General features: G+C 49.1%; 1 protein-coding gene across 2 annotated transcripts; it reads right to left on the reverse strand.

The window, feature by feature from the left end:
* Window positions 1-260: 260 nt before the first annotated feature.
* Window positions 261-20,573, reverse strand: RAD51D (RAD51 paralog D). 2 transcript variants are annotated; one of them, XM_044248415.1, is made up of 10 exons: window positions 20,353-20,573; window positions 19,953-20,014; window positions 19,621-19,739; window positions 10,738-10,819; window positions 10,349-10,483; window positions 9,515-9,610; window positions 4,782-4,872; window positions 4,587-4,657; window positions 1,654-1,818; window positions 261-1,487 (listed from the first exon to the last, which is right to left on the reverse strand). In XM_044248415.1, the coding sequence occupies exons 1-10, from the start codon at window positions 20,486-20,488 to the stop codon at window positions 1,404-1,406; spliced, it is 1,041 nt and encodes a 346-aa protein (XP_044104350.1). In that variant the 5' UTR covers window positions 20,489-20,573; the 3' UTR covers window positions 261-1,403. The 2 variants fall into 2 exon arrangements, with proteins under 2 accessions (XP_044104350.1, XP_044104351.1); XM_044248416.1 differs by having other exon boundaries at window positions 19,921-20,014; window positions 20,353-20,357.
* Window positions 20,574-21,856: the final 1,283 nt, after the last annotated feature.

The raw sequence follows: 21,856 nt of genomic DNA on the forward strand, positions 1-21,856 counted from the left end.
CCTCACCCCAGTCGTAGGCTCCCCTCCCCTGTCCTCCCGCAGGCGGATACCCTGGAGCCCGTCTGCTGCTCGCTCAGATCCTCCCTGCTTCCGGCCTCTGTCTCTGCTATGTTCATCGTCTTCATATCCTATCTTCCTCCTGGAACTCTGACCCACCCCCCCTCTTCCTGCAGCCAAGACACAACTAATTAATCACGACAGGCTCTTTCACCAAGAAAGGCGACCTTCCTCTAAAAAATGTGGTCAGTAAACAATTCTGATCATTTCTCTACTTTGCCTTTTATTATTCTTCCCCTGGTGTCCTCCTCTTCCCCCACCCCCCAGCCAGGGCTTGCAGCTCTCAGATGGATGGCCACAGTGCCACAAACAGACAGGGGGGTTATTTCATAGACTAGGGCACCAGGCTGTGGTACAGCTGGCAGGAAGAGAAGGGTAATTATAGTGCATCTTGGAGCCACCGGCAATGAATTTCTGCATAAAGGACTACATTTGCCATGTATTATTTACGCCAGCATCAATTTTCCCAGCTGGCTCTATTTACTGTGCAAATTCTCTCCTGTCTGTTTATGGGCAAGGCCATGGTTCAGCAACTCTGGCTACTCTATACTGTGGAGGGGCCCTACAGGGCACCATGCATAATAAACAAGTAGCTGGGTTCACCAGGGCCACATTCTCCCTTCCTGTTAAATTAGATCCCTGGGACTGCAGCGAGTTCCCAGTCTCACCTGGTCACGGTGATGCACGCAGGTGCGTGAAACCAAATCAGCAAGAGGGAGAAAAGGAAGAACCATTCTTTGGAACCTCACTGGGGGAAACTGAAAAACACCCTTCTGGGGGGAAATCAGGTGGCTCTGGGGCTCAGGGAATTTCCTGTTTGTATTTTTAAGGGCAGGGCATAGATAAAGAAGGGCTTTGCTTTTGCAAGGTCACTTCTACCCATAACTCAAAGACAACGCTAGGGGAAAGGGATGTCCATCTTACAGATGGAAAAACAGAGACAAAAAAAAAAAAAGAGAGAGAGAGAGAGAGAGCAGCAGAGGCTTCTGGGCTCAGTTATTGTATGAGGATGGAACGCGGGCACCATGGTGACACAAAGGGTTCTGTCTGGTCTCTAGCAGGTCTCTTCACAGAGGCAAGAGGCCAGGGTGAACTCAGCTCCCATGGAAACATACATGATAGAAACAAGGAAGAAAACCTGGGACCGGCATGAGTTTCTGGGTCCTTCCAACACAGCGTCCTCTCTTGCCACAGAAAGAGAGGCTGAGGAAACAGAGATGTCTCCTCTGCCCAGCCCGAGAGCTTCTCCTACAGTCCCAAGTGCTGGGTGACCGTGAACAGAAGCTGCCAACGTGCACAGAGGTGGGGCGCTTGATGTCCCCGGCTTTTCCCAATCAACAGCACAGTCATATCTGATCTCCCTGGGATGCTGGGCTCTGCTCTGGAGGCCCCCAGGTCCCAATGTCTACCACCTCCTGGAAACCTGTTGGCTGGAAAAAGACAGGAGGGAAGGGTAGGTTTTTGAGTTAAGCAACTGAAGCAGGCAGCCTCTTTGGTTGCCGGGACTCAGCATCCAAGAATCCCTCCGTGAGACATCTGGGCGCACAAACACCCTCAAGGGCCCAGATTCCTGGCTTTCCCCTGCAGCCAGCTCACCAAACGGGGAGATTTGGTCAGACGTGCCCTGCGCCAACTGCCTGATGCTCCTGCTCCTTCCTCAATGTCCAGGAGAATCCGGGTGCTGGGTACAAAGCTCCAGGAGCGTCCAAGAGCAGGTTTGAGATCCCCACTGTCCCTGTCTCGGGTCATGTGGTTGGTTACCTAAGGCAAAAAGCAGCAAAGACTTCCAGATCGATCATGCTAGTATAGAGGTTATCTGTTCCTGCTGCTTCATTCTACAAGTGGGAAAACTGAGGCCCAGCACAGAGAAAGGACTTCCCCGGGTTCCCTGAGTTACTGACAGCGGATCTGGAACTAGAACCCCGGGTCCTCACTAGTGCTCTACTCTTTCTATGAAATTACCACGCGTCAGGCTTGACTCCAGCAGAAAGTCATGGGCCATGGGTTTGGGAATAAGCAGCAGTGTCTGCACTTCGCTGGAGGGAAGGGAAGGGTGGGCTCGCACCTCCTACACCCCCACCCCCAGTGGACAGGCATTCTGAGACTACATCCACCCAGCCCTTGTGGCATCTGTATGTAGGGGGTCGTGGGAGCTTTGAAAGGGAGGTCGTAATCTGGTCAATCAGTTCTCCTCTGTCCAGCATAGCCATAGGTGGGCAACCAGAGCCTCACGGCATCCTCTTGATGACAGTCTCCCCACCGGCCCCCCCAACCGGGGACAGGGGGCTGCAGCTTGTTCATCACTGAGTCCCCATTGCCTAAGCTAGGGCCAAAAGCAGGTGATCCTACACAGCCTGAAGTCAGGAGAGGGAGGCCCTGGGACTCAACTTAAGAACTAAAAGAGGGGCACCTGGGTGGCTCAGTGGGTTAAAGCCTCTGCCTTCGGCTCGGGTCATGATCTCCGGGTCCTGGGATTGAGCCCCGCATCGGGCTCTCTGCTCAGCGGGGAGCCTGCTTCCCCCTCTCTCTCTGCCTGCCTCTCTGCCTACTTGTGATCTCTGTCAAATAAATAAAATCTTCAAAAAAAAAAAAAAAACAACAACTAAACACTGCTTGTGGGTGTACAAATTAGTATAACCTTCCTGGAAATTTGGCGATATCATATCTACACACTTAAAAATATATGTATTTGGGGGTGCCTGAGGGGCTCAGGTGGTTAAGCATCTGTTTTCAGCTCAGGATGTGATCTGAGGGTTCTGGGATTGAGTCCCGCATCAGGCTCTCTGCTCAGCGAGCAGTCTGCTTCTCCCTCTTCCTCTGCCCACCCCCCACCCCCCGACTCGTGCACTCTCTCTCTCTCGATCTGGTTCTCTTTCTCTCAAATAAATAAATATTTTTTAAAATTAAATTAGTTAAAAAATGTGTTTATCCCTGACTCTGCAATTATACTTTTAGGAGTCTGAGAAAATAATATGAAATGTGCAAAGAAATTTGGGTATCAGGGTGTTCACTGGAGTTTTACTTAAACATTTATTTATTTATTTTAGAGAGAGAGCGAGTGTGTGAGCAGGGGTGAGGGGTAGAGGGAGAGGGAGTATCTAAAGTTGACTCCCTGCTGAGCATAGAGCCCAATGTGGAGCTCAATCTCATGACCCCAAGATCATGACCTGAGCTGAAATCAAGAGTCTAATGCTTAATCGACTGAGTTGCCAGGCACCCCAGAATTTTACTTAAAATAGAGGAAAACCAGGAGTGCCTGGTACTCAGTTGGTTAAGCATCTGCCTTCAGCTCAGGTCATGATCCCAGGGTCCAGAGATCAAGTCCCACATTAGGCACCCAGCTCAGTGGGGATCCTGCCTCTCCCTCTCCCTCTGCCTGCTGCTCCCCCTGCTTGCGCTCTCTCTCTGTCAAATAAATAAATAAATTCTTTTTTAAAAATTAAAATTAAGAAAATAAAAGAGGAAAACTGGTAGCAAACTACAGGCTCACAATCAGGAAACAGACCATTATGGGACACCAGGGGTTGGCAAACTACTCCCGACACACCAACTGTGGCCCCAAAATTATTTCTGAAAGTCAAGTTTGGCTGGAATATAGTCATGCCCTCTGTTTAGGGACTGTCTGTGGTTGTTCTCACGCAACCTTGGCGGAGCAGAGTGGCTGTGACGGAAACCATATGGCCACAAAGCCTTGACTGTTTACTCTCCGGCCCTTTACAGAAAAGTTTGCTGAACCCTGTAACACAGGTATTAAATAAAATATGTAACTGCTAAAAATGGCATTCTTAAAACATCTATTTAAAGACAGGGAAATGGAATGAGATGAGGTTTTTTGTTTTTTTTTTTAAACAAGCTTATAGTTTAATTGGAAAGCTGGTTAAAAATATATGTATATATGGCAGAAAAAAGGTCCTATGGAGATATATAAAAATATTAATATGTTTTCTGTGGATGTGGAGACTTACTACAAATTCGACTCCTATATTTAACTATTTTTTACCCTATGAGAAGCATACAGACTTTTTAAACAGTCTCCAGTAAGCAGAAAAGTTTACCTTGAAAGCAAAAACATTCCTTTCTATGAAGCACTGGAAAAGGCAAAAGTATTGGGACAGAAACAGGATTAGTGGTTGTCTGGGGCTTGGGGACCTTTTTGGATGACCAAATATTCTAGATCTTGATTGTGCCTTTAACAAGATGCATACCTTAGTATCCATTAGCCAAACTTCATATGAGGAAAAAGTCACTGTGTGTGAATTATTCCTCAAAAAACCTGTCTTAGAGTAAGAAGAAAACCAAGACTGTCCCTGACCCCTTGGCTATTTATGTCTGATCCTGTCACAGTCTAGGGCTCTAGATGGCCCAGGGAAGTTGGGCTAAGATCCTGTCCTAAAGGACCATGTTGGGGGTTAAGCTGGCATTTAAGGAAAGTAAACAGCTGGAACTAGAAATCAAATTCATGTCCCCCTCCTCAGCAAAGCCCAGGGAGCAGAGATAAGACCAGCAAGCTGCCAAGTGCATTTCCTCACCATCACTGCCACGCCAAGGTCCCGGGCCAGGGTCTTCAGCTCTCGAGCCAGCTGCATCATCAAGGCCAAACCTGGAGAAGGAGAAGCAGAGGGCGAAGGCAGCAGGGCACCTGGGATTGGGCTGATCGGGGACTGGATTCCAAAGGTGGGAGGTTAGATGACGTCCCGGACCCTGGGCTCTGCCGCACCTCTTACCTTCCCTCTGCTGACCTCCCAGAAGTGGGGAGACTACTGCAGTGACTGAGTCCACAACCACCACCTTCACAGTCGCTGAGGCGCTGCTCACCTGGGGAGGAGCAGGTGCCATAAACCAGTTGGCCTCTAGAGAGCATCCATTATAGAGCAAGCTTGCTCCTCTATCAGACACGGGCAAGAAATAAGTTCTCCAACCCCAAACAGAACTGTGCAGGCCTCATGGAATTTCAGTAAGGTCTTTTCCTCCCTTCTCTGTTTGTAGGTATATGGATTTTACTGAAGACTTGGTTGGATAGAGGGGGTTTAAATCACAGGATATCGCAGATACACCAAAATAATTAAATTTGAGAAATCCCTAATCCAAGTTCTCTGGCCCCAGTCATGAATTTTCTTTCTTTTCTTTGTTTAAGGTATTTTTAAAGTAATCTCTACACCCAACATGGGGCTTGAACTCACAGCCTCGAGATCAAGAGTCGCATGCAATACCCATGGAGACAGCCAGGCTCCCAGCCCTGAATTATTTTTTTTAAGATTATTTTTTCCCGAAAGATTTTACTTATCTATTTACTTACTTATTTATTTATTAGCGAGAGAGTGAGCCCATGCATAGGGGAAGGAGAAAGAGAGAGGGAGAAGGACAAGCAGACTCCATACTGAATGCAGAGCCCAATGCGGGGCCCTGTCCCACAACCCTGAGATCACAACCTGAGCTGAAATCAAGAGTTGGATGTTCAACCAACTGAGTCACTTAGGTGCCCCAAGAATTTTTTTAAAAGCAGGCTCTACACCTAGAGTGGAGCCAAATGCGGGGCTTGAACTCAGGACCCTGAGATCAAGACCTGAGGTGAGATCAAGAGTGGGACATTTGGGGTGCTTGGTAACTCAGTTGTTAAACAACCGGCTCTTGATTTCAGCTCAGGTCATGATCTCGGGGTCCTGGGATCTAGCCCCACATTGGACTCCCTGCTCAGTAGAGATGCTCTGGGATCCTCTGTCTCTCTCTCTTTCCCCCACCCCTCCCCCCAATTGTTCTCTCTTGCACACTCTCTCTCACAAATAAATAAATCTTAAAACAACAACAACAACAACAAAAAGGAGTGGGATACTTAACCAACTGAGCCACCCAGGCACCCCCAGTCCTGAATTTGCTTAGCAGCCATCTCTCTCATGGCCAGCCTCCCCCACCATCATCTTGCCAGGCTCCTCCTCTCCCTCTTCTGCTTACTTCCCTAATTTCCAACTTTCTGTGCTGAAGGGGTTAGCCTTCTCTTTACTTCAGTCTCCTTCTAGATCATGCCTCTAGGGCCTCATCTTCTGCATTTCAAGCAGTTCCAAATACAGATTATATAGACAGCCAGCTGTTAAAACCACCATCTTTTTCTCCACACACGCATAAGCATCGTCCTAGTTTCTTGTACCTAATCTCCCTTACTCTTTTATTACCCAAGTAATTTGCTGTTTCTGTTTCCACAACTTTCTTTTCATTTCATACTGGCCAGATCTTGGATATTCAGCATTATCTGGTCTTTTGCATGTTTTCCTTCATCGTCCAGTTACTGACTCTCAACCATCTGCTCGTCTAGGAGAGGATGGCCGAAAGGAAGAGAAGCTAAAACTGAACTCAGCTTAGCTCTTCCTCAGTCTGGGAGAGCAGGTTAAAATCTCTGGCTAAAATGCGGCCAGCTAGCCTTTCACTGCTGGTAACTATGGAGCTATCAGGTCATCCGTGGAGGACAGACCCTAAAGTGGCCCCTTGACCTCCACCTCCAGGTGTTTGAGTCCTTGTGTAATCCCCTCCTCCACCTGCAGGCGAGTCCTGTGGCTGGCTTCTGACTAATACAGTGTCAGAGGTGCTGGACCGTCTTGATGAGTCTATGCATCATGGCAAAGGACATTGCTCCCAAGATTACATTATGTAACATGAAACTACATGTTCCATTTTGCTCTCACTTTTTTTTTTTAATCTAAGTTATTTTTAGGGAGAAGGAAAGAGAGTGGGAGCATAAGTGAGGGGCAAAGGGAGTGGGAGAAACAGACTCCCCAAGGAGCACAGAGCCCAATGAGGGGCTCGATCCCAGGACCCTGAGATCATGACCTGAGCTGAAGTCAGAGACTTAACCGACTGGGTCACCCACGCGCCCCTTGCTCTCATTCTTGTGCTGTTTTGGTGAAGCAAGTGGGCATGCTGTGAACTGCCTATGGAAAGGGCCACAGGGCAGAGAACAGTGGGAGCCTGGACAACTGCCAGCAAGACACTGAACCCACTAGAAATGAGTCCTAGTGACAACCCCCGTGAACTGGTATGTGGATTCTTCCCCAGTTGTGTCTTCAGATAAGAGCACAGTCCAGGGCACCTATGTGGCTCAGTCAGTTAAGCATCTGCCTTAAGCTCAGGTCATGATCCTGGGGTCCTGGAATCAAGTCCTGCATTGGGATCCCTGCTTAGCAGGGAGTCTGCTTCTCCCTCTCTCTCTACCCCACCCCTCTGCTCACACGCTTGCTCCCTCTCAAATAAATAAATAAAATATTTTAAAAAATCTTTTAAGAAGGGGCACCTGGGTGGCTCACCCATTGAGCATCTGCCTTTGGCTCAGGTCATAATCCCAGGGTCCTGGGATCAAGCCCTGCATTGGGCTCCCTGCTTTGTGGGAAGTCTGCTTCTCCCTCTCCCATTCCCCCTATTTCTGTTCCCTTTCTCGCTATGGCTCTCTGTCAAATAAATAAATAAAATCTTAAAAAAAAAATTTTTTTTTTAAAAGAACATAGCCTGGTTGCCATCTTGATTACAGACTATTGAGATCCTAAGCAGAAGCCCCAGCTAAGCCATGCCCAGACTCATGACCCATGGAAACTATGAGGTAATAAGTGTGTTAAGTCATTATGTTTGTGATAACTTGTTATGCAATAATAGAATATATACTATCCTAATTGTCTTCCAGTAAAGAAAAACACAAGTCATTTGACCTGGGAGTTGAGAGATTTGGTTCTTTTTTTCTTTTTTCTTTTCTTTTTTTTAAAGATTTTATTTATTTGTCAGAGAGAGAGAGATGGAGCACAGGCAGACAGAGTGGCAGGCAGAGGCAGAGGGAGAAGCAGGCTCCCCGCTGAGCAAGGAGCCCGATGTGGGACTCGATCCCAGGACGCTGGGATCATGACCTGAGATGAAGGCAGCTGCTTAACCAAATGAGCTACCCAGGTGTCCCGAGAGATTTGGTTCTTATCCTAATTTTGCAGTGACTTTGAGCAACTTACTAAACTTCTCTGGTCCTCATTCTCCTCATCCCCAGAAATGAGAGAGTTGGATTAGATCAGGCTACTTGACTTGTCTCAACACGCATGGGTCATAATAAGCTACTGCTCCTATGGCAAGTTTCTGTTCAACTATTAAGTGTTCCAAAGTTTGTAAAAATCATTACTTTACATACCATCCCAGGTATGCCCATAGGAACATGTAATCCTTTGGGGTCAGAGAAAGTTTAACATGAATTGAACTATTCTAAGACGTCTTTCTTTTCTTTTTTTTTTAAGATTTTTATTTATTTATTTGACAGACAGAGATCAAAAGTAGGCAGAGAGGCAGACAGAAAGAGAGGAAGGGAAGCAGGCTCCCCGCTGAGCAGAGAGCCCGGTGCAGGGCTCAATCCCAGGACCCTGAGATCACGACCCGAGCCGAAGGCAGAGGCTCTAACCCACTGAGCCACCTAGGTGCCCCTCCAGATGTCTTTCTAAATCTAACAGCCTATAAATCAGTGCACCAAATCCTGTCTAGGCAACCAGCAGGTATAAGGGGGTACCAACCCAAAAGCTACTCTAAGCCCCTCTTCCTTGTTAATAGGATTCTGGATGTGTTCAGGTAGAGGGCAGAAATCTGACATCATGGAAGGTGGGCCCAACCCCTAGTCTAAGATACACACAAAACTCCGTTTTGGGGACGCCTGGGTGGCGCAGTTGGTTGGACGACTGCCTCCGGCTCAGGGCGTGATCCTGGAGTCCCGGGATCGAGTCCCACATCAGGCTCCCAGCTCCATGGGGAGTCTGCTTCGCTCTCTGACCTTCTCCTCGCTCATTCTCTCTCTCACTGTCTCTCTCAAATAAATAAAATAAAATCTTTAAAAAAAAACAAAACAAAAAAAAAACTCCGTTTTGGCCAACAAGGCGTAAGGTGAAGTCTACTAGTGGGTTCTGGAGAAAGATTTTTCTTTCCTGATAAAAAAGAAGAAGGCAGAAAAAGAGGGCATCTATTACTGCCCTGAATATGGGTGTTGATGTGGGAAGACATGATGCCTACAGCTATAGCAGCCATTTAGCAGTTATGAGGGGGAAGAGCAAGAGAATCAGACATACCAGCCTAGAGTCCTAATACCACGGATCTGCCCACTCCAGACTCATGTGAGATAATTAAATGTCCTCAAGGTTCAAGTGCCTGTCACACAGCCTCTCTTACTTGCAGCTGAAAGTAATCCTTGCTGATCCATGGAGGATGAATGCAGAAATGAATATGACTTGATTCTTGCATCAAGGGTCTTACTACTGTTCAGTCGGGATGGGCAGGAAAACAGTGAGGCACTCAGGAATGGATTAAGCACACAGGAATCCCACCCTGGCAGTGGCAGGCACAGCTGGAGTCACCAGATGGCACATCTGCTTTGCCAGTCTGTCCGAGGCCACCTGCCCCTGGCAGATAGCCTCCCGCAAGCTAGGTGAAGCAGGGAGGGGCAGAACAACAGGCTCACCTGCTGGGACACAGCGCCTCGGAAGTCCTGCAGCACAGCCAACATCTGGAAGACGTCAAACGCACGCACCACCTGGATCTTCTGGAGGGCTCCTGCCTAAGGGTGTGGCAAGGTGAAGAAGGGGCTTTGGATAAGAGGGAGCAGGGGCTCAAGCAAGATAAAGAGGGATTTTTTTATATAAAAATTTTTTTAGAGATTTTATTTATTTATTTGACAGAGAGAGATGACAAGCAGGCAGAGAGGCAGGCAGAGAGAGAGGAGGAAGCAGGCTCCCTGCTGAGCAGAGAGCCCGATACGGGGCTCGATCCCAGGACCCTGAGATCATGATCTGAGTCGAAGGCAGTGGCTTAACCCACTGAGCCACCTAGGTGCCCCGATAAAGAGGGATTTTAAAGCTGAACAAGAAACCTAGACATAAGGACTCCAGTCCAAGCTAGCAAATGGGCTTTGTCTCCTGGGCCGGTTCTCATGGTGGTGGTTGCCTGGGTGCCGTGCTGTAAAGCCAAGTCAGAGTTCAGGCTCAAGGTATGGCAGGTCTGGTTAGGAATGTCTGCCATGCAAGAAATGGGAAGGAAACACAGATGCTGTGTGCTTGCCAGCCCTGAATTAGGGTGTGCAAGGAGCTGGGTCACTTGGAAGATCAGTGTGGGGACCATCAATGCTGGGATAATGTCCTACAGGACACTTGAAGAATACAGGAAGAATGAATAGAACAGCATGGTTTCAAAGCCAGAAATGACTGTTCGTCCAAATGCCCAAAATTCAGGCAACATAAGGGATAATGAGGTCTTTCTGTATCGGAACCTTGAAGAAACTCAAACCTCCTGCCCTCACCTGCTCCTCCTCGTCTGGGGTTCTAGCCTGAAGTAGCTGGAGGAGTCGGGAGGCTGTCAGTCCTCCGTTGGAATCAACGTACAGAACATTCTGCTGCAGGCTGTAGGCCACATTTGCAGCCACACGAAGACACACCTGAAGAGATGAGGCATTGGGAGAATGTGAGCCCCCAAAGAGGGCCCAGAATGGGATTTCCCCCCACCAAATCCTGTCCAGACCCCACTGACGCGAATGGGCCAAGCTCAAGTTCAAGCCCCACTCCTCACCACCTATCTTCTCTCTGAATCACAAGTACATTGGCAGAAGCTGCCCCAGGGATCGGGAGCCATGCACCCACCTTCCCACCTCCCCCATCCCCGCGTCCTCCCGGCTGCGGGCTGCCCACATACCTGGGTTTTGCCACTACCTGGGCCTCCTACAATCTCAGTCACTTCTCCAGTGTAGAGACCAGCATCAAGCAGTTTGTCCAGGCTGGTGAAAGAGGAGGAACAGAATCAACCCAGCAGACTGGAGGGAGCAGAGGGGAATAGGAAGCAAAAAGGAAAAGCAAGACGTTGCTTCCCAAGCCTGGGTTCTGTCCAGAGATGGTCTGAATATCCTTAGGGAAAGAGGGCACAGGTACAAGCTCTGCCTTGGGCCCCTCCTCATCCATTCGCTCTCAGCCCGAAGATCACTCTGCTCTCCACAGAGGTCTCTGCCATCCCAGCAAAGGGTCCTCTTTCCATTCTGGGTCTTAATCCCTTACGGGTTTCCTTGATAGCATTTCCCAAAATTTGCCATGATGTATTTGTTATGATATTTACTTATTAAAGATCTTTACTTATTTGAGAGAGAAAAAGAGATAGCGAGAGATGGAGTTGGGGGGTGGAGCGTGGAGAGAAGCAGACACCCAAAGAGCAGGGAGCCCACTGTGGGGGCTCAATCCCAGGACCCTGGAATCATGACCCAAGGCAAAGGCAGACACTTAACCTACTGAGCCACCCAGGTGCCCCTGTCATTTTTTAAATTTTGAAATAATTATACATTCATAGGAAGTCGCCAAAAAAAAAAAAAAGAAGAAGATTGTACAGGGAGGTCTCATGTACCCTTCCCTTTCCTTAATGGTGACCTCTTGTACTGCACAACATCGCAAGCCAACCACAGTGCAACGAACAGAGCTTATCCAGATTCCCGTGTTCCATGTATGTGTGTATGTGTACGGTTCTAAGCAGTCTTTTTCTTCTTTTAAGATTTTATTTATTTATTTGACACAGAGAGATCACAAGTAGGCAGAGAGGCGGGGGAACCGGGGCTCGATCCCAGGATCCTGAGATCATGACCTGAGCCAAAGGCAGAGGCTTAACCAACTGAGCCATGCAGGCACCCCAGCTCTATGCAATCTTATCACACATGTATGTTCATGCAAACAGAGTATTTCCATCACTACATGTCTCCCCTGCCCACCCTGCTATAGCCACACCCCTCCATCCCACCCTGAGAGTCCCTGGCAACCACCCATCTGTTCTCTACCTCTGTCATGATGTTATTTCAAGAATGTTACGTGCACAGAACCACACTGCATGTAGCCGTTGTGGCTGGCTTCTTTCGCTCAGCATCTTGAGATCTGTCCAAGTTGCTGTATCCCTAGCTGTTGTTTTTTATTGCTGAGAAGCAGCCCATTGTACAGACACACCAAGTTTATTTAACCATTCACTCATAGAAGTCTGTTCAGGCTGCTTCCAGGTTGGGACAATTGTGAATCAAATGGCTATGATCATTTGTGTACAGGTTTTTGTGTAAACCTGTTTTTATTTCTCTGGAATAAATGCCTAAGGGGCGCCTGGGTGGCTGAGTGGGTTAAGCCTCTGACTTTGGCTCAGGTCATGGTCTCAGGGTCCTGGGATCGAGCCCTAAATCGGGCTCTCTGCTCAGCAGGGAGCATGCTTCCCTTCCTCTTCCTCTGCCTGCCTCTCTGCCTACTTGTGATCTCTGTCTGTCAAATAAATAAATAAAATCTTAAAAAAAAAGATATCTTTAAAATTAATTAATTAATTAACTAATGTCTAAGAATACAACTGCCAAGGGGCACCTGGCTGGCTCAGTCATTGGGGCCTGGGTCTCTCGATCTCAGGGTTGGAAGTTCGAGCCCCATGTTGGGTGTAGAGATTACATAAAAATAAAATATTTAAGAGGTGTCTGGGTGGCTCAGTCAATTAAGTGTCCAACTCCTGATTTTGGCTCAGGTCATGACCTCATGTTTGTCAGATTGAGCCCAGCATAGGGCTCCATGTTGGGTACGGAATCTGCTTAAGATTCTCTCTCCCTGGGTGCCTGGGTGGCTAGGTCGGTTACGCATCTGCCTTCAGCTCAGGTCATGATCTTGGGGCCCTGGGATTTAGCCCCACATAGGGCTCCCTGCTCTGTGGGGAGCCTGCTTCTCCCTCTCCCTCTGCCAGTCCCCTGGCTTGTGCTGTCTCTCTTTCTCTGTGTCAAATGGATAAATAAAATCTTAAAAACAAAAAAAAGATTCTCTTTCCCTCTGCACCTCTCCCCATCTCTAAAAATTAAAAAAACAAAAAACACAACTGTTGGGTTGTACAGTAAGCACATGTTAATTTTCATTTCTTTTAAAATTTAAATTCAATTAATTAACATGTAATGTAATACTTGTCTCAGGGGTACAGGTCTGTGATTCATCAGTTGTATATAATACCCAGTGTTCATTACAACATATACCCTCCCTGATGTCCATCACCCTGTTACCCCATTCCCTTCCCCACCCTTCTCCAGCAACCCTCAGTTCATTTCCTATGACTAAGAGTCTCTCATGGTTTGTCTCCCTGTCTGGTTTCATCTTGTCTTATTTCTTCCTCTCCTCCTCTATGATCCTCTGCCTGGTTTCTTAAATTCCACATATCAGTGAGATCATATAATTGTCTTTCCCTGATTGACTTATTTCTCTTAGCATAACATCCTCCAGTTCCATTCACATCATTGCAAATGGCAAGATTCCATTTTTTTTGATGGCTGCAGCACATGTTAATTTTATAAGAAACTATGAACTACTTCCCTGAATGGCTATGCCATGTTACTATCCCACTAGCAATGAATGAGTAATCCAGTTTCTCCACATCCTTACCACCATTTAGTCTTGTCACCATTTTTGGGGGTGGCTATTCTGGTAGGTATGTAGTAATATATCTCATGCTTTTTTTTTTTTTAAGATTTTATTTATTTGACAAAGATACAGATCACAAGTAGGCAGAGAGGCAGGCAGAGAGGAAGGAAAGCAGGCCCCCGATGAGCAGAGAGCCCGATGTGGGACTCGATCCCATGACCCTGAGACCGTGACCTGAGCCGAAGGCAGAAGCTTAACCCACTGAGCCACCCAGGTGCCCCTATCTCATGCTTTTTAAAAAAGATTATATTTATTCACTTTATTTTTGAGATTTTATTTATTTATTTGACAGAGAGAGACATAGAGCAGGAACACAAGCAGGCGGAGTGGGAGAAGAAGCAGCAGGCTTCCCGATGAACAGGGAGCCTGATGCAGGGCTCCATCCCATCATGACCTGAGCAGAAGGACAACACTTAACGACTGAGCCACCCAGACACCCCATGAGATTTTACTTATTTATCTGACAGAAAGATAGCAAGAGAGGGAACACAAGCAAGGGAAGTGTGAGAGGGAAAAGCACATTCTGCACTGAGCAGGGAGCCTGACGTGGGGCTCAATCCCAGGACCCTGGAATCATGACCTGAGCCGAAGGCAGATGCTTAATCAACTAAGCCACCCAGGTGCCCTTTAAGAATTCTATATTCTAGATGGAAGTCCTTTGTGGCTTACAAATATTTTCCCCACTCTATAGCTTTTCTTTTTCTCTTTTGCAGAGCAAAAGTTTTAATTCTGAATTCATCCTTAATTTTTTTATTAAAAACTTTATCTATATTAATGACACTTTTGGTGTCAAGTCTAAGAACCCTTCACTTAGCCCAAGTTCTCAAAGATTTTCTTCCTTTTATTCTAAAAGCTTGACAGTTTTAGGATGCCTGCCTGGCTCAGCTTGAGGAGCATGTAACTTGATCTCAGGGGTGTGAGTTTGAGCCCCACATTAGGTATAAAGATTAAGATCTTTTTTTTTCTTTTTAAGATTACTTAAGATCTTAAAAAAAATTCAGTTGGACATATTTGTAGGTCTATTGCTAGGTTCTTTATGTGACTCTGCTGATTTATTTCTCTTTCACTTGGCCAATACCATATCCATCTCGATTACTTCTTTATAGTAAGAACGTTTGGCAGACTGAGTCCTCCAACTTTATTCTTTTTCAAAAATGTTTTAGCAATTCAAGGTCATTGGCTTTTTTCCATGTAATTATTAGGATAAACATTACGTTCACAAAAAAAAAAAAAAGTCTGCTGGGACTTTGGTAGGTACTACATTACATTTATAGGGCAATTTGGGGAGAATTGACATCTTTACTATGCTGTGTCTTTCAATCCATGAATACAGTTTGTCTCTCCATTTATTTGGGTCGTCTTTGATTTCTTTCATCAGCAAGTTTTAATTTTCAGCACACAGCTCCTATACCTGCTCTGTTAGATTTAGACCTAAGTATTTCATTTTCTTTGGAGCAACTGTAAATGGTATTATGTTTTAATTTCCATTTCCACAGGTTTGTTTTGAGTATATAGAAACGCAATTGATTTTTATGTGCTGATCTTGTATCCTGCAGCCGTGCTGAATTCACTCCGTTCTGGGGGTTGGTGATTATTTTCTATGTGCTTGTTTTTGTCTCTCTTCCCATTTGGCCCATAGGACCCAGGGGCAAGGACATTGGCCCGATGCTAGAAACACAGGGGAGACACAATAAACGTTCCTAGAGAAACAAGTGGTAGAACAGTAGTATTTAGTTATTTGGTTCCTATATTGTCGACATTCTGGCCACGGAAGCCTTCGGGTAAAGTCAAGACACAGCCAATTCCAAATCCATGTTCTGTCCTCCAACCATCACAAAAGAAACGGGTCACTAACCACACTGCACTCCCCACCCAAGTGCGGGCTGAAGCGGCTTCCCCTAAACCACACCCCATTACCAACAGCTCTGCGTCCTGGCCTCAGGCAACCTTTCTCCAGCCCTGCAAATAGCTTCATGGGGTCTAGTACCCTAAACGGTTCCTTTTTTTTTTTTTAAAGATTTTTATTTATTTATCCGACAGAGATCACAAGTAGGCAAAGAGGCAGGCAGAGAGAGAGAGAGGAGGAAGCAGGCTCCCTGCTGAGCAGAGAGCCTGATGTGGGACTCGATCCCAGGACCCCGAGATCATGACCTGAGCCGAAGGCAGCGGCTTAACCCACTGAGCCACCCAGGCGCCCCACCCTAAATGGTTCTTAAAGACCTCCCGAGACAGACCCTTCTGTGCCAAGCAGCACCTTGGGAATTGATTCCAATTCCAAGGACCCCATGATTCTAAGCACAGGTCCCTGCCAGTCAAATTGTTCCTGTCACCACTCCAGGGCTGTGGCTTCTCCCCTTGGGATCAGACAATCCCTAGCTCCAGCACAGCAGGGGTTCTCCTGGTGTGGTTCCCCAGACCAGCAGCAGCAGCACTAGGAACTGGCATGAAATGCAAACTCTCACCCACCTCCCATCCCCCCTCCCCCCCACTCTGCATCAGAAACTGGAGAATGTAGGAGTTTCAACAAGGCCTCTAGGTGGTGTGGATGCGTTTCCACATTTGAAAACCACTAGGCTAGACTAGTGATTCTCGATCCTGCCTGCATATTAAAATCAGAAGAGCAGTTTTGAAAAAGAAGCCTGTATTAGCAGTTCCCAAACCTGTGTGCACACTGGAATCACTGGGAACTTCAAACACTACTGATCCCTGTGTCCCATCCCCAGAGAATGTAATTTAATTGGTCTGTAGGAGGCATAACCTTTGAGGATGTTAAAAGATTGCCCAAGTGATTCTTTTTTTTTAAAGATTTTATTTTATTTTAAGATTTCGTTTATTTGTGGGAGGAGGAGCAGACTTCCCGCAGAGGAAGAAGCCTGACTCAGGACTCAATCCCAGGACCCCAGGATCGTGACCTGAGGTGAAGGCAGATGCTTAACCAACTGAGCCACCCAAGTGCCCCTATGATTTTTTTTTTTTCCTAAGATTTTATTTTTAAGTAATCTCTACATCCAGCATGGGGCTTGAACTCACAGCCCCAAGATCAAGAGTCACACACTCTACTGACTGAGCCAGGCAGACACCCCTCCCCGAGTGATTCCATTGTGTGGACAAGTATGGGAACCATTAGCCTAGAGCAATAAAGTCAGAATGGGTGGGACCCAGGCATAAATATTTCTTAACCTCCCAGATGATTCTAATGTGTAGCCTGGCCTAACCCACTGGTGTTGACTCCCCAAACAAAAATCGACCTCATTCTTGGCTGTGAGGATGCTGCAGAAGGAATTCCCAAATCCCCCTCAGCCGGCTTCTCACCTGTATTCCTGTGTCACTTCTCCTACTGCCCAGAGGACCACTATCGTTCACCTCTAACTCAGTGGAGAGACAACCCCTCCCGCCCCCTGCCCCACCTGCCTTGTGCAGCAAAGCCACACCTGGGTCTTAACACCTGCTTTGAATACAACCAATTTCTGGGACTGATCCTTTGGAATTGGCTTTTAGGGTTTTTTTTGGGGGGGGGGCATTCATTCCAACATAGCCTAAATACTCCCTATTTCCTGAAGGCCTTCCTCTAAAATGAGGGAGATACAGGAGCGCCTGGGTTTCTCAACTGGTTGAGCATCTGCCTTTGCCTCAAGTCAAGATCCCAGGGTCCCGGGATGGAGCCCCACGTCAGGCTCCTTGCTCAGTGCAGAAGCCTGCATCTCCCCTTCCCTCCATCTGCAGCTCTCCCTGCTTGGGCTCACTCTCTCTCTCTCTCTGTGTCAAATAAATAAATAAAATCTAAAAGAAAGAAAGAAGAAGGAAAGAAGGAAGGAAGGAAGGAAGAAGGCAGGCAGGCAGGCGTTTAAAAAAAGAAGTAAATAAAATGAGGGAGATACGGAGATGAACGAGCCATAGCTCCAGCCCTCACAGAACCACTTCTCTCCACCAGTCGATACAACTTCCTGCAAGGTGCACTTCACGCTCTAGGGTCCCTGTAAAGACTCACAGGGCACACCGGGCTCTGAGATGGCCCACTACAAAAAAGCTCGTTTACTTTGAGTGAATGAAGTATTTCTCAAATGTCTATGTAACTCCCTACCTAACTTTCAAAAAAGTTACATCCGTCCAGTGTCCACGGAATACTGAGAGCCCGGCTGGAACCCTAGCGCCTCCTCTGACTCTTCACACCTACATCCCACCAGCTAGTAAGGCCTTTCACACCTCTTCTACACCTCTCCTGCATGTTACCTGCCCTGGATGGGACTCTCAGCCCCCAGCACTGCCATCTCCCCCCAAGGGCTCCCCCCGTCCAGTCCGCCCTGCACACCTCTGCCCTGTGCCGACAGCTCCCTGCGCATTCCGGCCTCCCACTAGGAGAGGGGCAACAGGGCAGGCGGGGCAAAGTCAGGAGCATGACAGATAGAACCCCAAGCGCCTGGCCTCCCACTTACTAGCCAAGAGAACTTAAGCAAGCACTTAACCTGGGCCTCAGTTTCCTCATCTCTCCAATCGCTGAGTTTGACTGTAACTCGCTCATTGGTGGTGGTGGAGAAAAAAAATGAAATCATGTGCTGCAAAGCACGAGCTCAGGGCCAGGTTCTTCGTAGGCGCTTGGAGAGGGCCTGCCTTCCTCACAGAGCTTTCTGGAACCACTCTGATTTCCCTTGCATTGACCCATTGTGGCCGCAATGCTGCTCATTTACCCCTGGACTGCTCCCTAAGTGCTTCCTCTGCCTATGTCAGTTTTCATAAGCTCGCCAAGCCCCCAAGACAGGTCTGCTTTCGGTTTATCAGTCCCTCCTTCTGCTGCCACCACACACGCTTCCACCCCTCTCCTGCTCACCTGCTCTTTTTTTTTTTTTTTTTAAGATTTTATTTATTTACATGACAGAAAAAGAGATCACAAGTAGGCAGAGAGGCAGGTAGAGAGAGGGGGAAGCAGGCTCCATGCCAGCAAAGAGCCCCATGCGGGGCTTGATCCCAGGACCCTGAGACCATGACCTGAGCCGAAGGCAGAGGCTTAACCCATTGAGCCACCCAGGCGCCCCTCACCTGCTCTTCTATCTACCCACTAGACCCCACGCTCATGAAGCTCAGGAACTGTGCCAGACTCGTACACCCATCATGTGCACATCTGTGGCACCTAGTAGACATAGGGTGTGCTTGATGGGGTAAGACCCAGCCCCCCACCCTGGAGAAGCAAGTCCCATGCTGCATGAACCTTGCCAGGAGAGCGTGTCAGGGGAACAGCAAGGGCCAAACCAATCCAGAGACCTTGCTCGTGGCAGAGTTTCTCATCAACTTCCGCACACACAGGCTGGGAAAGAGGTCAGACTCCCTTGGCGGGAAACTGGCTGTTGTCTTCCAATGCTTTCCCTCTCCCAACAACACAGCAGAATCGAAGTCCTCCCCCATGAAAACTCTCTTGGCCCCTCTTGCTGCCGAGTGTGGGGAACACACCCAGTTCTGATTGAGTGTCCCAGGGCTGCTCCCCCCAGCACTCCTCGCCCCTCCAACCTCTTGGTCTAAACTCAAGTTTGGTTAATAATCACTAACACGCAGGGTCACTGAGGAGATTATATAATTTAATGTCCGTGACCGGTACCCAGGAGGCACTCCGTGTGTTATCAGTCCTGCCACGTTCTCCTGCTCTGTCCTTAAGTGAAGTGGGAGGCAGGGCCAGACCAGAGTTGTTCTGATCTCTTGAATAATAATGAAATACTGACATCTTGTGTTATAGAATAGTGGTTCTCCATCAAAGCAACTTTGCTTGAGTTCATCTGGCAACACCCGAAGATGTTTTTGGTTGACACAACATGGGGAGAAGACAGGTACAACTGATGTCTTAGTCAACACGGGCCAGGGATGTGGCCATAAACCCTATAATGCACAGGACAGACCCCCTTACCCTCACCCCAACCAAGTAATGACAAATCCCAAAATGTTAGAGGAGTGTGAAGTCGAGAAACGCTGTTATAGGGTAAGAGAACTCCGAAGTCCTGACCATTGGTCCATGCTGCCCCCACCACTGCTTGAAAACCCCTGCTCTCTCTAGATTCAGGCATAAGCGGCCACAGTGGAGGCAGTCCTGTCCTCCAGCCTCTCCCCTTCCTCTCCAAGGACACATACAAACCTTTGGATGCCAGTGGACAGGATGGCAGTGGAAGTCTTCAGTTCCTCGTACAGATCAGCGCCATTGCAGGGGAAGGCTGAGAATTGGGCCAGCAATACCCTTCTCAGGGCAACCAGGGCCTGCGGAAGGGGCAGGGGCAACTCAGGGTGGGGTCGGGGACGCTTCTCAGCAACGGCCGGCCGGGGGGGGGGGGCATCCCAGGGTCTCATACGCTCCCCCACCTTACTTATCAACCCTGGGGAACCCTTGCCTCCTTTGGCTCGAGGCAGGGGGGTGGGGGTGGTGAGCATCTGGACTCACCCAGCTTTGGAGCGCGGAGATGGGCAGCTCACCTTGTAAGACAAGGCACATTTCTGGGCTACGTCCTCTAGGTCTGCGGAAACCAGGTCCACCACTGAAAACAAGACCCAAGCCGCTGACTGGTAGGAAGGGAGGCCCGAGCTTTCCACATTTGGCTTTTTGGCTACCTACAGCGGAGTGACGGTTCTACCTCGGGACAGGACGTCCCAGGCGGCCTCGGTAAAAGCACAGAGACGCGGGGTCCGGCGAGGCGCCCAGCACCTGGGTAGGGTTCTGCCCTCCCCGGGAGGCTCGGATGGCCCTCCTCCCGCCTTCCCGCCTCTCCCGAGAGGTGCGGGACAGAGCGCGGAGGGGACGGCCCCTCCCGGGTCAGCCGGTGCGGGACACGCCCCGTCCGCGTGGGGCCCAGCTGGGTGGCGCGCACGCGGTCACCTGTCCTGATCCCGCGAGTCCTCAGTTGCCCGACCGTGTCCTGGGTGAGGCCCGGGCACAGCCCGGCCCTGAGCACGCCCATGTTCCCTGGGGGCCCCGGGGGCGCCGCGCTCGGGGATGCTTGTCCTGGGGGCATCCGCCGGGCTCCCTCCTCACGCCCCGTGGCGCCTCTGTCCGGAGGTGCCGCCGGGGGAGGTGAGGAGGGGGCGACCTCCGCGGGTTCTCTGCGCCTCCGCCCCGCCGCGCTTCCGCCTTCCGGGCGCCAAGGACTGGCCTGCAGCGCCATCTGCTGGCCGCGTGGCGACAGGGCGGCTGGGGCGGAGCCGCGCGCAAGCACGAGCCACGCCACGCCCCCCGCCCTTTCCAGCCGGTGTCCTCCAGCGCCCAGCTACTGGCCGGCCTCGCCGGGCACCCGGCGCCCGCAGCCGCCTTCCCCTGCCTCCCCGGGCGCGCGCCGACATCTTGTTGCGCGCCTCTCGGCGTACGCTTCTGTTCTAAATGCTGGGCGGGAGAGGTCGACCAGACGGAATGTCGGTGCGCTGCGGCACCTACCTGTTAGGGACGAGAATAGAGGAGGAATCAAAGATACCGGGTAATTACAGATTGGATGGCAGGTGCTAAGAAGCAGCAGAGCGCAGAGAGGGCATCTGCGTCTCTATTTTCGAAGGAAGAAACAACATTATTTTTTGGATGATTGGCAACAACAAAAGCCCTGTTGATTTGGAACATAAAAAATATGATTTGGCATTGTTAGATGTCCTTTGCTCTGCCACGTTCTCTGTAGGACATAACACAACTTTGCAGGGTTACCTCCTCACGATCCAGCGAGGCCGGTGCTGGTTTGTCCCCATTTCACTGAGACAGAAACTGAGGCTCTGCCAGGTGACGTCACTTGCCAGAGCTTACACAACCTGTCGGTGCAGAGCTGGACTTAGAGTGGGCAAATCCACATCTGAATGCCCCCGAAGTTGTATGTAGGTTTTCCTACAGTACAGTGGTTTTCTTGCACACACAAAAATGTTTGCCCCATATTTGTGTTCCTCTGCGGCATCCACCGTTGTCACTCAACACATGAAAACACTTGGGGTAAGCATGTGGCACATTTTGAGTTCTAGCAGTAAAACCTGGCTGTATGTGACCTGTGAACCCCATGAGCCATCTGGACTTTCCCTTTTTTGCCTAGGACACAGTGGGGGGTTGCTGCCTAGGATTTCAGGATATAGAGCCTCAGCATCCTAGAGACAAAGTCCTCCATTCCCAGAGACCCATTTCAGTCCCGCTTGTCTCCCAGGGCCCCTGCCGCCTCCCACCACACCCAGGAGCCTTCTCTCACCACCCTTCTCCTCCTTCCCCAGCAGCTCCCAGGGGCACGGGTGGTAAACATTTTGAGATCTTCAGAGAGAGGTAGGGCTGCTGTTAACCACAGAGCATCAGAACTGGAAGGGGCCCAAGGGTTGCTGTAGTCTGTGCCTTATACCCCACTCCTGCCATTGGCTCTAGGCAG

Source organism: Neovison vison, chromosome 5, assembly GCF_020171115.1.
Source record: "Neovison vison isolate M4711 chromosome 5, ASM_NN_V1, whole genome shotgun sequence".
Taxonomy (NCBI): domain Eukaryota; kingdom Metazoa; phylum Chordata; class Mammalia; order Carnivora; family Mustelidae; genus Neogale; species Neogale vison.